Source organism: Idiotropiscis lumnitzeri, unplaced genomic scaffold (assembly GCF_059441095.1).
Source record: "Idiotropiscis lumnitzeri isolate Australia: NSW breed Sydney's pygmy pipehorse unplaced genomic scaffold, RoL_Ilum_1.0 HiC_scaffold_23, whole genome shotgun sequence".
NCBI classification, from domain to species: Eukaryota; Metazoa; Chordata; class Actinopteri; order Syngnathiformes; family Syngnathidae; genus Idiotropiscis; species Idiotropiscis lumnitzeri.
Window position 1 is genome coordinate 21,484 of NW_028283561.1, and position 12,229 is coordinate 33,712.

At 42.0% G+C, this 12,229-nt stretch overlaps 1 protein-coding gene across 4 annotated transcripts in view; it reads right to left on the reverse strand.

The window, feature by feature from the left end:
• tctn1 (tectonic family member 1) overlaps positions 1 to 12,229 on the reverse strand; it is a 101,090-nt gene that overhangs the window by 5,306 nt on the left and 83,555 nt on the right. For all 4 annotated transcript variants that reach the window (XM_088287064.1, XM_088287062.1, XM_088287060.1 and 1 more), the window contains 3 exons: positions 12,051 to 12,140; positions 11,822 to 11,958; positions 11,580 to 11,733 (listed from right to left, as the gene is read on the reverse strand). In XM_088287064.1, the coding sequence (XP_088143190.1) occupies positions 11,580 to 11,733; positions 11,822 to 11,958; positions 12,051 to 12,140 (381 nt within the window). The remainder of the gene's footprint in view (positions 1 to 11,579; positions 11,734 to 11,821; positions 11,959 to 12,050; positions 12,141 to 12,229) is intronic.

Here is a 12,229-nt window from a genome sequence, read left to right on the forward strand (position 1 = left end):
CAACAAACTACAACACCAAGGTATTGTAACTCTGCCATACATAAGAGGGGTCACAGAATGTATACAAAGGTCAATGAAAAAATACATCAACAACACACCCGTAAAACCACACGCAAACACTCCATCAAATACTGGTTCATCCCAAGGACAAGATACAACCTGAAAAGAAATGCAATACCATACACAAAATACCATGCTGTTCATGCAAAAAAAAAAAAAACACACATCGGGGAGACAGGGAGGAATTTCAGTACAAGAAAGAAATAACATAAAAATGAATGTGAGCAGGAGATAGCAACCAGAAAAACAAGAGCAACAATAAAAGAAAAGGCAACAACCGAACCACCATAAGTCAGCCATCACCAATGACTGTAAAAGGGAAAATCACATCATGGACTGGAAAAAGGCCATAGTCATCCGCACCGAAGACAACAAACATCAGCGCTGGATCAGGGAGGCCATTGATCTCAGGAAGCAGGGCCCCAGGATCATCAACGGGGACAAGGGAGCATATATGCTCTCTACCATCCTGGAGTAGAATCCTGGAAGGGCCGAACGGACAGCGGAGGGCGTGACTTGCTTGTCAGAATTGACAGCCTTCATCGAATTGATAAAGAGGAGTCACAAGATACCATCTTGTGACATTGTAAAGAAGGTGAAAGACTGTCGCTGAAACATGTCAGGTAAATAACAACGTAATAGTCTGTCAGTGATAAAAAGAACCAACAACTTGTATGAGCTGTAATTAACCATGTAATTCTGAATAAGCAAATTACATGTAGAAATGTCTCTTCTATGTATAAGAGGTGGATTTGCAGCTTGTTACATAAGATCCATTGACTTTTTTCCTTCCATTTTAATTGCACACTTTCTTTGCCATTAAGCATTCTTTTTGTGTCGTGCTAAACCAGGGATCTTCGTTATCCATTTTTTGCATCAGCTGTGTTTGAGCAGGGACAGAAGGAAAAAAGGACACCGGCCCTCGAGGAAGAGGATTGAGGACCCCTCTGATAAACAGTTGGCCCATTTGCAGTGTTTTGACAATGATGTTTTTGGTGGAGAATTGGGAGTTTCTTGCTGTTTTTTTTAATTTATTATGATTGGTTATGCTGTTTATGAGGCTCATCTACAGCCACGGTGAGCTAATCTATATCTTTGCTGCTGTAACACCTCAAATTTCCCCATTGTGGGACTAATAAAGGACATCTTTATCTTTATCTTTAATCTGCTTTAAAAACGGGGCTGGTATCTCCTCAGTGCGCATCACAGAGGAAATCTTAAAAACACATACTGATGATGAAGAGAGTTGTCTCCGAAGAAAGAGAGATGATAGAGAAGTCCAGGAGATTTCAACCGCTCCCATTGTCCAATGAGTAGAACGTGGTAAAATATTGCCAACCAAATGGATGCGCTCAAGGCTTGGGAGGTGAGTACAGCTACTTGTGTTCAACAGAGATGCCGGCACGGAAATCTAGTCAATGAAGTCATGCCTCAGTGTTTCCCTAATCGCACGCCAATCTACATACCGTATTTTCATGACCATTAGGCTCACTTTAATGTGCCAAATATACTCCAAAATAGACGATGCGCCCTGCAATGCGGAGCGCCTGGTGTTTAGTCTGAGATCCATAGATCTGTACACGTGTTATTCGCTTAAGCAATGCGCTTGACTACCTTCGAGCATTTCACAATGCATGTTAGCAGCCCCTGCTGGTGAAGTCTGAGACTAGAATAAGAAATCCCTTTCCTACAATGCAGTGCAGAATTGACTGTGACACTGTGTAAATTCTGTGAACACGACTGTTGGTGATGGTTTGAGACAGTCTGTTAGAACAGGCCAGTATGTATTATTTATGTTATTGCAAGCAAGAAATATCACAGGTTTAGACAACAGACTTTGCAAAAAAACAAACAAAAAAAAAAACACGCTGCCCAAAGCACACCACTCACGACGTCTCTCTCTAACCAGCCATCTGATTGGCTGAGGCTGGAAGACTCCCAGAATGCTTTACAGTACTAATTTTGTGTTATCATTTCTTTTTCGGATATGAATGGCATAAGAGATGTATGTTTTGTATTTTTTTGTGACTGACCCAATACTGGTTGGGTTGTCACAAAAGTTGCCCTAGCACCTGTCGCACTGTTAAAGACATGACTAACTCAATTTTGCCTTTGCGCAGCTGCCTTTCTTGACACATAGTAGCATGCATGATAGCTATTGTTTGAGCACTGCTTAATTCAGAAAAAGCACACACAACTGGGACCGCGGCCATTAATGCGGTACGCCCTGTGGTTGCGAAAGTACTATATATATATATATATATATATATATGTATGTATATATATGTATATGTATATATATGTATATGTATATATATGTATATATATGTATATATATATATGTATATATATATATATATATGTGTATATATGTAAAAATGGATATTGTCACCCGAGGCAGTTTATTTTAAATTGAAAGAGGACTAATTACATTCCGCATCCTTGAGTGATATGTGAAAGGCTAAAATTGAGAAAGCAATTAAAAAGCATTTTTTTTTTTTACTGCCCTTAAAAGAGAAGATATATAATATCTGGTGTGGAGATACTCAGATATATAGAGGACCTGCCCCACTAGTTGGAGGGGGAGGATATACCTTTTTGCCCAATAACCACAAGGGCTACACAAGGGTCAACATAGTGACCCCACAGGGGGAAGTCATTTTGACGTTTATAGAGCTTTATTTTTGTTATTGAGTTGTTCTTTTAAGAGCAATGGTTGCTGCGTTCTTGTGCAGAAGTTGTGGTTTGGTTAGCTATGACAATTTTAGACCTAAGTATGTAGGTGACTAATGTAGCAATTTACAATGTAAACGGTCTGCTTAATCCTGTAACGTGAACTAAGATATGACGAAATTGAAGAGAGACAAAATTCAAGTGACTCTTCTGCAGAAAACACCCCTCTCTGAGGCAGAATATGAAAAACTGAAAAGACCTGGCTTCAAATACCAATACTCGTCATCGAATAATGCAGGGCACGGACGGGGGTCTCAATATTAATATCCGGCAAAATTTACTTTACCCCATTGTTTGTAAAGGAAGACACAGAAGGAAGTTATATTTTTGTTAGGGGAAAATTGAATAATTCATTGATTACATTCTTGAATGTCTATGTGCCTCCAAATTCAGAATGGGTCTTTTATAAATAAGTGGTTGATTTGACTACATCAGAGACACAAGGAATTCTTATATGTGGGGGTGATCTTAATTTAAGACTGAACCCAAAAATGGATACGTCTAAAGGGGGCATTTTCCAGCTGAGACTGATGAACAAAAAATGTATTTGGTTATGAAAGATATTGGAATAATAGAACGAAAAAGATTCTACTTACTATTCTAATGCACACAAGGTTTATTCAAGGTTTGATTATCTTTTTCAATTTTGGCAAAGATTTGAATAGGGTGATCGGGTGTAAAATTTATGTCATGGACCTCTCGGACCATAGTCCAGTCTATTTGAAAATAAACAGAGCAAGGCAGGAGAGAGACCTTTTGGAGGCTAAAATTTAATATACTGAACCAAATGAAGGAAATAGTTGAATATTCAGAACATAATGACAATGGGGTGACTGCTCCTCCAATATTATGGGATGCATGTAAAGCAGTACTCAGAGGCAAATTAAGGGTATGGGACTTAAAGAAGAGGAGACGAGGGGAATTGGATGGGTTACAAAAGGAACTTGGGATATTAGAAGAAAAACATAAAGGTGCAGGGGACCCCATGTTTAGAGAACAAATCATTGAAAAAAAAAAAAGGATAAAATAAATGAGATCTATCAAAAATACATCCAAAAATATTATGATGGAGGTGGGAAAGGGCCTTAGCCTCCTGCGTAGGAAGAGTCTGCTCTGACCCTTCCTGTAGATTATAGATATTCTGTGTTGTTGCTCCAGTCCAATTTGTTGTTCAGATAAGACCCAGGTACTTGTAAGTTGAGACCCTCTCAACGTCTGTTCCCTCTGAATAAATCTTTACTCAATGAGACAAAAATTTGTGTTGTGAAAAAGTGCATCAACACAGATTAAAGATGCCTCAATAATCGTTTTATAATCGAATCCATACATCCATTTTCTGCCGCTCATCCGGGGTCGGGTCGCGGGGGCAGCAGCTTCAGCAGGGGAATCCAGACTTTCCTCTCCCCAGCCACGTCTTTCAGACATAGTCTCTCCAACGTGTCCTGGGTCGTCCTCTGGGCCTCCTGCCGGTGGGACATGCCCGGAACCCCTCACCAGGAAGGCGTCCAGGAGGCATCCTAATCAGATGCCCGAGCTACCTCAGCTGGCTCCTCTCAACATGGAGGAGCAGCGGCTCAACACTGAGTTCCTCCCGGATGGCCGAGCTTCTCACCCTATCGCTAAGGGAGAGCCCGGACACCCTGCGGAGGAAACTCATTTCAGCCGCTCGTATCCGAGATCTTGTTCTTTCGGTCACGACCCACAGCTCGTGACCATAGGTTAGGGTAGGAACGTAGATCGACCGGTAAATCGAGAGCTTGGCCTTTTGGCTCAGCTCCCTCTTCACCACAGCGGACTGATACAGATCTGCCTGTCGATCTCTTGCTCCATTTTCCCCGCACTCATGAACAAGACCCCAAGATACTTAAAGTCCTCCACTTGGGGCAGGATCTCTTCCCCGACCTGGAGAGGGCACTCCACCTTTTTCCGACTGAGAACCATTGTCTCAGATTTGGAGGTGCTGATTTTCATCCCAACCGCTTCACACCCGGCTGCGAACCGCTCCAGTGAGAGTTGGAGATGACGGCTTGAAGAAGCCAACATTATCACATCTGCAAAAAGCAGAGATATGATATTGAGGCCACCAAGCTGGGTGCCCTCACTGCCTCAACTGCGCCTAGAATTTCTGACCATAAAGGTTATGAACAGAATTGGTGACAAAGGGCAGCCTTGGCGGAGTCCAACCCTCACTGGAAACGAATCAGACTTACCGCCGGCGATGCGGACCAAAGTCTGACATCGGTGGTACAGAGACCGAACGGTTTGTAGGCTTGGTACCCCGTATTCCCGAAGCACACCCCACGGAATTCCCCGAGGGACACGGTCGAACGCCTTCTCCAAGTCCACAAAACACATGTAGACTGGTTGGGCGATCTCCCAAGCACCCTCAAGGACCCTGTAGAGAGTGTAGAGCTGGTCCACTGTTCCGCGGCCAGGACAAAAACCACACTGCTCCTCCTGGATCTGAGATTCAAGCTCCCGACGGACCCTCCTCTCCATTACCCCTGAGTAGACCTTACCAGGGAGGCTGAGGAGTGTAATTCCTCTGTAGTTGGAACACACCCTCCGGTCCCCCTTCTTAAAGAGGAGGACCACCGCACCGGTCGGCCAATCCAGAGGCACTGTACCCGCGATGTTGTAGAGGCGTGTCAACGATGACAGCCCCACAACATCGAGAGCCTTTAGGAACTCTGGGCGGATCTCATCCACCCCCGGGGCCTTGCCAGAGAGGAGCTTGTTAACCACCTCGGTTACTTCAGCCCCAGAGATAGGTGAGTCCACCTCTGAGTCCCCAGGCTCTGCTTCCTCAATGGAAGGCGTGTCAATTGAGGAGGTCTTCGAAGTATTCTTCCCACCGATTCACAACGTCCCGAGTCGAGGTCAGCAGCACCCCATCACCACTATAAACAGTGTCAATGGTGCACTGCTTCCCCCTCCTGAGACGCCGGATGATGGACCAGAATTTCTTTGAAGCCGCCTGGAAGTCGTTTTCCATGACCTCACCGAACTCCAACCACGCCCGAGTCTTTGCTTCAGCAACCACCGAAGCCGTTTTCCGCTTGGCCAGTCGGTACCTGTCAGCTGCCTCCGGAGTCCCACAGGCCAGAATGGTCCGATAAGACTTCTTCTTCAGCCTGACAGCATCTCTTACCGCCAGTGTCCACCAGCGGGTTCGGGGGTTGCCGCCTTTCTGACAGGCGATTCCGCCAAGCATTCCCAGCAATACGTTTGGGTCTGCCGGGTCGGACCGGCATCTTCCCCCACCATCGGAGCCAACTCACCACCAGGTGGTGATCTCTTGACAGCTCTGCCCTTCTCTTCACCCAAGTGTCCAAAACATGCGGTGCCAAGTGCACATATAGACACCCTTATGTTTGAACATGGTGTTCGTGATGGACAATCCATGACGAGCACAGAAGTCCAGTAACAGAACACCGCTCGGGTTCAAATTGGGGGGGCCATTCCTCCCAATCATGCTCTTCCAGGTCTCACTGTCACTACCCACGTGAGAATTGAAGTCCCCCAGCAGAACGAGGGAGTCTCCTTGGGGAGCGCTCTTCAGCACACCCTCTATAGACTCCAAAAAGGGTGGGTACTCTGAACTGCTGTTTGGTGCATAAGCACAAACAACAGTCAGTACCCGTCCCCCCACCTGAAGGCGGAGGGAGGCTACCCTCTCGTCCACCGGGGTGAACCCCGATGTACAGGCGCCAAGCCTGGGGGCAATAAATATTACAACTCCAGAGTGGTAGAGTATCCAACCCCTCTCAAGAGGACTGGTACCAGAGCTCAAGCTGTGTGTGGAGGTGAGTCCGACTATATCAAGTCGGAACATTTCTGCCTCACACACCAGCTCAGGCTCCTTCCCTGCCAGAGAGGTGACATTCCATGGCCCAAAAGCTAGTATCTGTAGCCGGGGATCAGAGCGCCAAGGTCTCTGCCTCTTGCCGCTGCCCAGCTCACATAATCGAATCATAGCCCCCAAATCGTAATCGAACCGTGAAGCCAAAAGATTCCCACCTCTGATTGTAAGAATTTTTTTTTGCATTTTTTCAATTTCTATAAATGACTGGACAACACATTTGTTTCACATTACAAATGTTCAGACAACCTTAAGTATGCTCTGAAGTTTGCTCTGATTTATCTGTTTACAAAATACTTTGCACTCTGTATGCACATTATCTAATAATTTGTTCCACATTTATTTGCATTGTTGATGTGAGAAGTGACTTATCTAGTTATGTTGATCTCATTTTGCAGGTTAAATGTTACATTTTATCATAAAACTAATCTCTCTGTGTGCCCTGCAATTGGCTGGCAACCAGTTCAGGGTGTCCCCCGCCTACTGCCCGAAGATAACTGGGATAGGCTCCAGCACCCCCGCGACCCTAGTGAGGAGAAGCGGTACAGAAGATGGATGGATGGATGGATAATCGGAATTCATTCCTTTTTTCCTTTTTTTTATTTTAATTTGTAAAACAAAAAAAATGGATACATCGATATCGACAATCTTGTATTGCAATATAGTTTTCAGCCTTATTGCCTTGCCCTGTTGCAATCCTAGTTTTTTGTGAGATTAAAAAATGACAATTTCAAACCTTACTCAAATATTAAGGTGACCTATATAAACCACAATACAATACAACTTTATTTATATACAATACAATACAAGACAACTTTATTAACATACCGCATTTCACAACAACTGGAGCTGTAACAAAGTGCATTCCATATTGTGTAATATAAATTAGCGGGAAATTGGAACAGCCCATTTCACAACAGCGCTTTCCAGATGGTGAAGGGAAATTAGAACACATATTAAAACACATAAATACATTTACAATAAATACCAGAGGAAGAGCAGAACAGCGACAGTCTCATGTTGACTCGAAAGCTAAAGAATAAACATGTCTTCAAACGAGTTTTAAAAGCGGAGAGGGAGCTTGCCGATCATTTAATGGAAGCTCATTCCATAGGGATGGACCACCAACAGAAAAGGCACGATCCCAAGAGAGGCCAAGATTGGGGTTACATGATCTTTCTTCCGAGCTCCAGTTAAAAGATGAGCAGCAGCATTTTGCAACAGTTGGAGGCGCTTGAGGGAGGACTGGCTGACTCCAAAGTAAAGTGCATTGTAACAATGTAACAAAGACATGGATTCCTGTTTCTAAGTACTGATGGGGGAGAAAGGGCTTCACTTTCGCCAGCTGCCTAGATGAAAGAAGCTGGATCGATCAACCGCACCGATTTGCCGATCTAATTTAAAATCACTGTCCAGTTTAAAACCCATGTTTTGAAACTGTTGGCTTTAGATATGATGTCAGGGGGTCGAGGTCAACAGGGTTGAGAGTTAAAGGGCCACTGGGACTGTAAATGTAGCCATAATTGGGCATGGATTTAATTTATTTGTTCATTGTTAGTTATTTATAATTGATTATATGTATAGTTAATTTATGCAGTTAAGTAATTTACCTATTTGTATTTGCACTTAATTATATACATAGTATCGCATTGTTTGGAGGACACGCCCTTGCCTTCCGTTTCCCGTTAAATACTTCCCGGTTTTGGCCCCACACGTGTATAGATGATCAACCGGTTTGACCTCGCGGTCACTTCAGTCAAACTTTATTAACAATAGAGACAAGGAGGACAAGTGATCACCTCAACAATTCACCCTTCAATTCCTTCTTTTGCGGCAGCAGCCAACGAGGTATTTTTTTGTTTCTATACTGTTTTCAGTATGTGACATTAGTTACTTTGTTGTTTTTATGAATGTAACTTATCAATTGTATTATTATTTGTGTACAGTTTTCACAGTCCAAAAGAAAACCATTTGTGTTTGTCGTGCCTGCGGAGGGAGTTAAAGGGGCCGAACATCATAACTGCTGTCTTCTTTTCATTGAAATTCAGGAAATTAACTAACTAACAAGACAAGACACACATAGTCCCCAGTCTCCTTTGCCATGAGGAAATCATTAAAAACTCTAAGCAGGACTGACTCTGTGCCATGCATTTTCTTGAAACCTGACTGGAAAACCTCGATGACATCGTGTTCATCCAAGAAAGATTGTAACTGCATGTGCACCACATTTTCCAAAATTTTAGCAATAAAAGGCAATTTGGAACAGTACATCTTGGTCAAGGCCAGGTTTCTTAAGCAGGGGTTGCACCACAGCATGTTAAAAGTGTTGGGGGACTACACCACAAGAAAGACTGCTGTTGAGCATGGCAAAAAACGATTTGCCAATTCTTGGGAGAACTTCCTTAAAGAACTGAGGAGGGACCATCATATGGCGAGCTGGAGGCAAACCACATCCTCCCAAGATGACAAGGAGATTGCCTCAAAGGAATCCAACACTAAGAAACAAGGAACGTGGACAGAGGGGTCAAATGTAGCGTTCAAAACAAGGGCCCTGGCTGTAGCAACCTTGTCCATAAAAAAACTGCAAAAATCTATTGCACATTTAAGGAGATGAGTCTGTGCAATTTGGTTGAGGTTTCAGTGCAGAATCGATAGTTTTAAATAGTACGTGGATTATGATAATTTGCTTGAATAAGACTGGACAAGTATTCCCTCTTGGACTCTTTCACCATGCTTTGTAAGCAGTCTTTTAAGATTTGATACGAGACCTGCAGCCTGTCTTTTTTCCACCTTTGGGGCATTCTTGTTTGCTGCACAAGTTCTTTAATTAAACCATGGCTGCGGTCTTACTTTTGGACGCATAATTTTTAATGGCGCCACAGAATCCAAAATATTACTACTACATGAAGAGTGAAATCAAGAAGTGAGATCCTCTGTGTTTGATGAAGGAAGGTTTGTTGCGACTGGTGCGTGTAAATCCAAATAAAATATAATCTTCAACATACAACTGGAATTTTGCTGACTCTGGTTTGCCCTTCTTTTACAATTGTTCCTCTGTTTTGCTTCAACCACGACTCCATTGTTTGCGTATTCAAGTAATTTGACAGGTAACGAGAGGTGGCACGTGAAGTTGTGTCGACTCATTCTCATTTGGGGGTGAATCTGGGATTTTTAAATAATGAAAATGAATAACCTACTGAAAATAAAATTTGTTTCATGACCTTATATTTCCCTGAAAATTTTAATGAACTATTTTTAAAAGGATTTTTGCACGTTTGTTTGTTTTATTTGAAATCTCGCGTACCCCCTAGAGTTCCTTCATGTACCCTCAGGGATACGCGTAATCGCATTTGCGAACCAGTGGCGGTTTATACCAATCTCTAACCTCGTGTGCCTTTCAGCAACAGAAAAAATAATCACTTTTAGCGGGCCTGCAAGACAAATACATTATAATGTCAACTGTCTACTGAGCATTAACTGAGCATTAACCTGTTTCATGGAGCAGAAAATATGAATACCAGTAGTTACCAAAAGTCATATAATGGTGCAAAAAGTCTTCTAAATGGTGTGTCTTTACTTAGCCTGTATTGGCAGGGAAGTATACATCCAAACTTGGGATTTGTGAGGGCTACATATGTAAGATGATAAAACTTGTCAAAAGCTATGTGCTATTTAGAAATATTTCATATAGGAATAATTGATAAACTGTGATTTGTCTGAAGTCAAATATCACACACACAGACCACCAAATGTGCTTGCAATATTGTTTCACAGTCTTTTGCTTGGCAGGTTTGGTTCAGGTTGGAAAGTTCACAGTGCATTTTGAAATTTGTTATTTTAGAAAAAGTCCTCAAAATACGACCATGAATGTGCGATGCTTGGCTGGCTTTGCTTGCTACAAACCTCTTTGCAGGAATTCAATTGGGAACGTACACCAATGTCTTACCGGCAAAGCTATACATATGCAATACATGGTGGTGGCGGGTTGTCATTGATTTGCATTGCGTATGAAACCAATTACGTGTCGGAATGGTATATGTTTATATTTCACATCCAACCACAATCAAAATCCGTCAATCGATCGTCACACCAATCATGTGGATTGGTGCGACGAACAATAAGAAACTGGAATGAACGCAATCCATAATTGTAATGTTTTTGTGTGTGTAAGTCGTAGAAAGTACAGATATTTGCATACCAAATTAAGGAGTAGAAGTACAAAGTAGGCTTGAAAATAACTAACTCCACTAAAGTATAGATACCCCAAATATATACTTAAGTATTTCTACCTCTGGCCACAGGAACATTGAGCTGCTTGGAGATGGTCCCAATGCCTTAACCTTTAACATGCTTGTCTATTATTTTTCTTTCCCATATTCTGAAACATTTCTAACCTCATTCGCTTCCTTTGGCTAGTGTTTAGTGTGTTACAAACCATGTCACCAAACCCTTGTGAAGTAGGCCGTCTGACTGATTACAGATTTTGGACATCCGTGACACTAATTAGGACAAATGTTGGTTGAAATATACAGTATTTTAAATCTACTCTAGAGTTACCATAATTTTTATCCCGGACAGTTTCATGAGTTATTTATTTATTTATCCATTTATTTATTTTTAAGTCTTTTCAACGACAATTCAAATGTGATGTATGATGACCAGTGGTTAATTTTCTTTACATTTTTATTATTACTAATTAATACTAATAACTTATTATCTATACAGTAATATTATTAATAATATTATCATTATTATTTGTCTTTCATTAACAGAGTAGTACCAACAATTTTGCCCATGTATGTCTATAAATATAGTTAAACCAGCCATGGCCATCTGCTTTTTCCATGACAATCGTGTCATGTTGTTTGTAGTTAAAAAAATGAATACAGATAAATCAAGTAACTAGTCTATAGACTTTGCTTACCCAGTGAATATAGTTGTGCTTGATTGGCACCCAGTCAAGAGAATTGTGTAACGTAAAGTTACCAGATGTAAGAACAAATTGGGGGTAGGCTTGTCCTCGCAGAACATCAAGAATGGTTTGGGAAACAATGGAGCAGTTGACTTCATCCTCCACACTGAAGAAGACAGAACACACCCAATCATTTAATGGACACATCTTTTCTCTAGAGAGATGTTATTGAGTTTGGGCTAAGAAAGTCATGCCTTAATGTGCAGCCAGATATTGAGTCCACACCAAACAAGACAGGAGAACGGTGATGTTGACTGTTCATACAGTTGGGGTTTGCAGAAATAGGGAGAAGAGACAGTGTGTCCCTAGGGTTGATGTTTAGCACCATTTCTGTAAGAACAACTGTTAAGGACAACAGAAAGCAAGAAAATGAAACAAGTCTCTGTCACTGATAATAATACCATTCGAACCCAGTAAAGGATATTCAACAATTTCTTGTCCAGACAATATAGGTAGTCCGACGATATAACCTGGATTTCCACTTTTATGGAGTGGCACGATCTTCATCTCCTCCTATTGAATGATACAAAACAGTTAGCAAGTCAAATCAATACTTGTAATTTCACAGTACAAGTGCAACCGCTGTTGCTCGGCTCCATTTT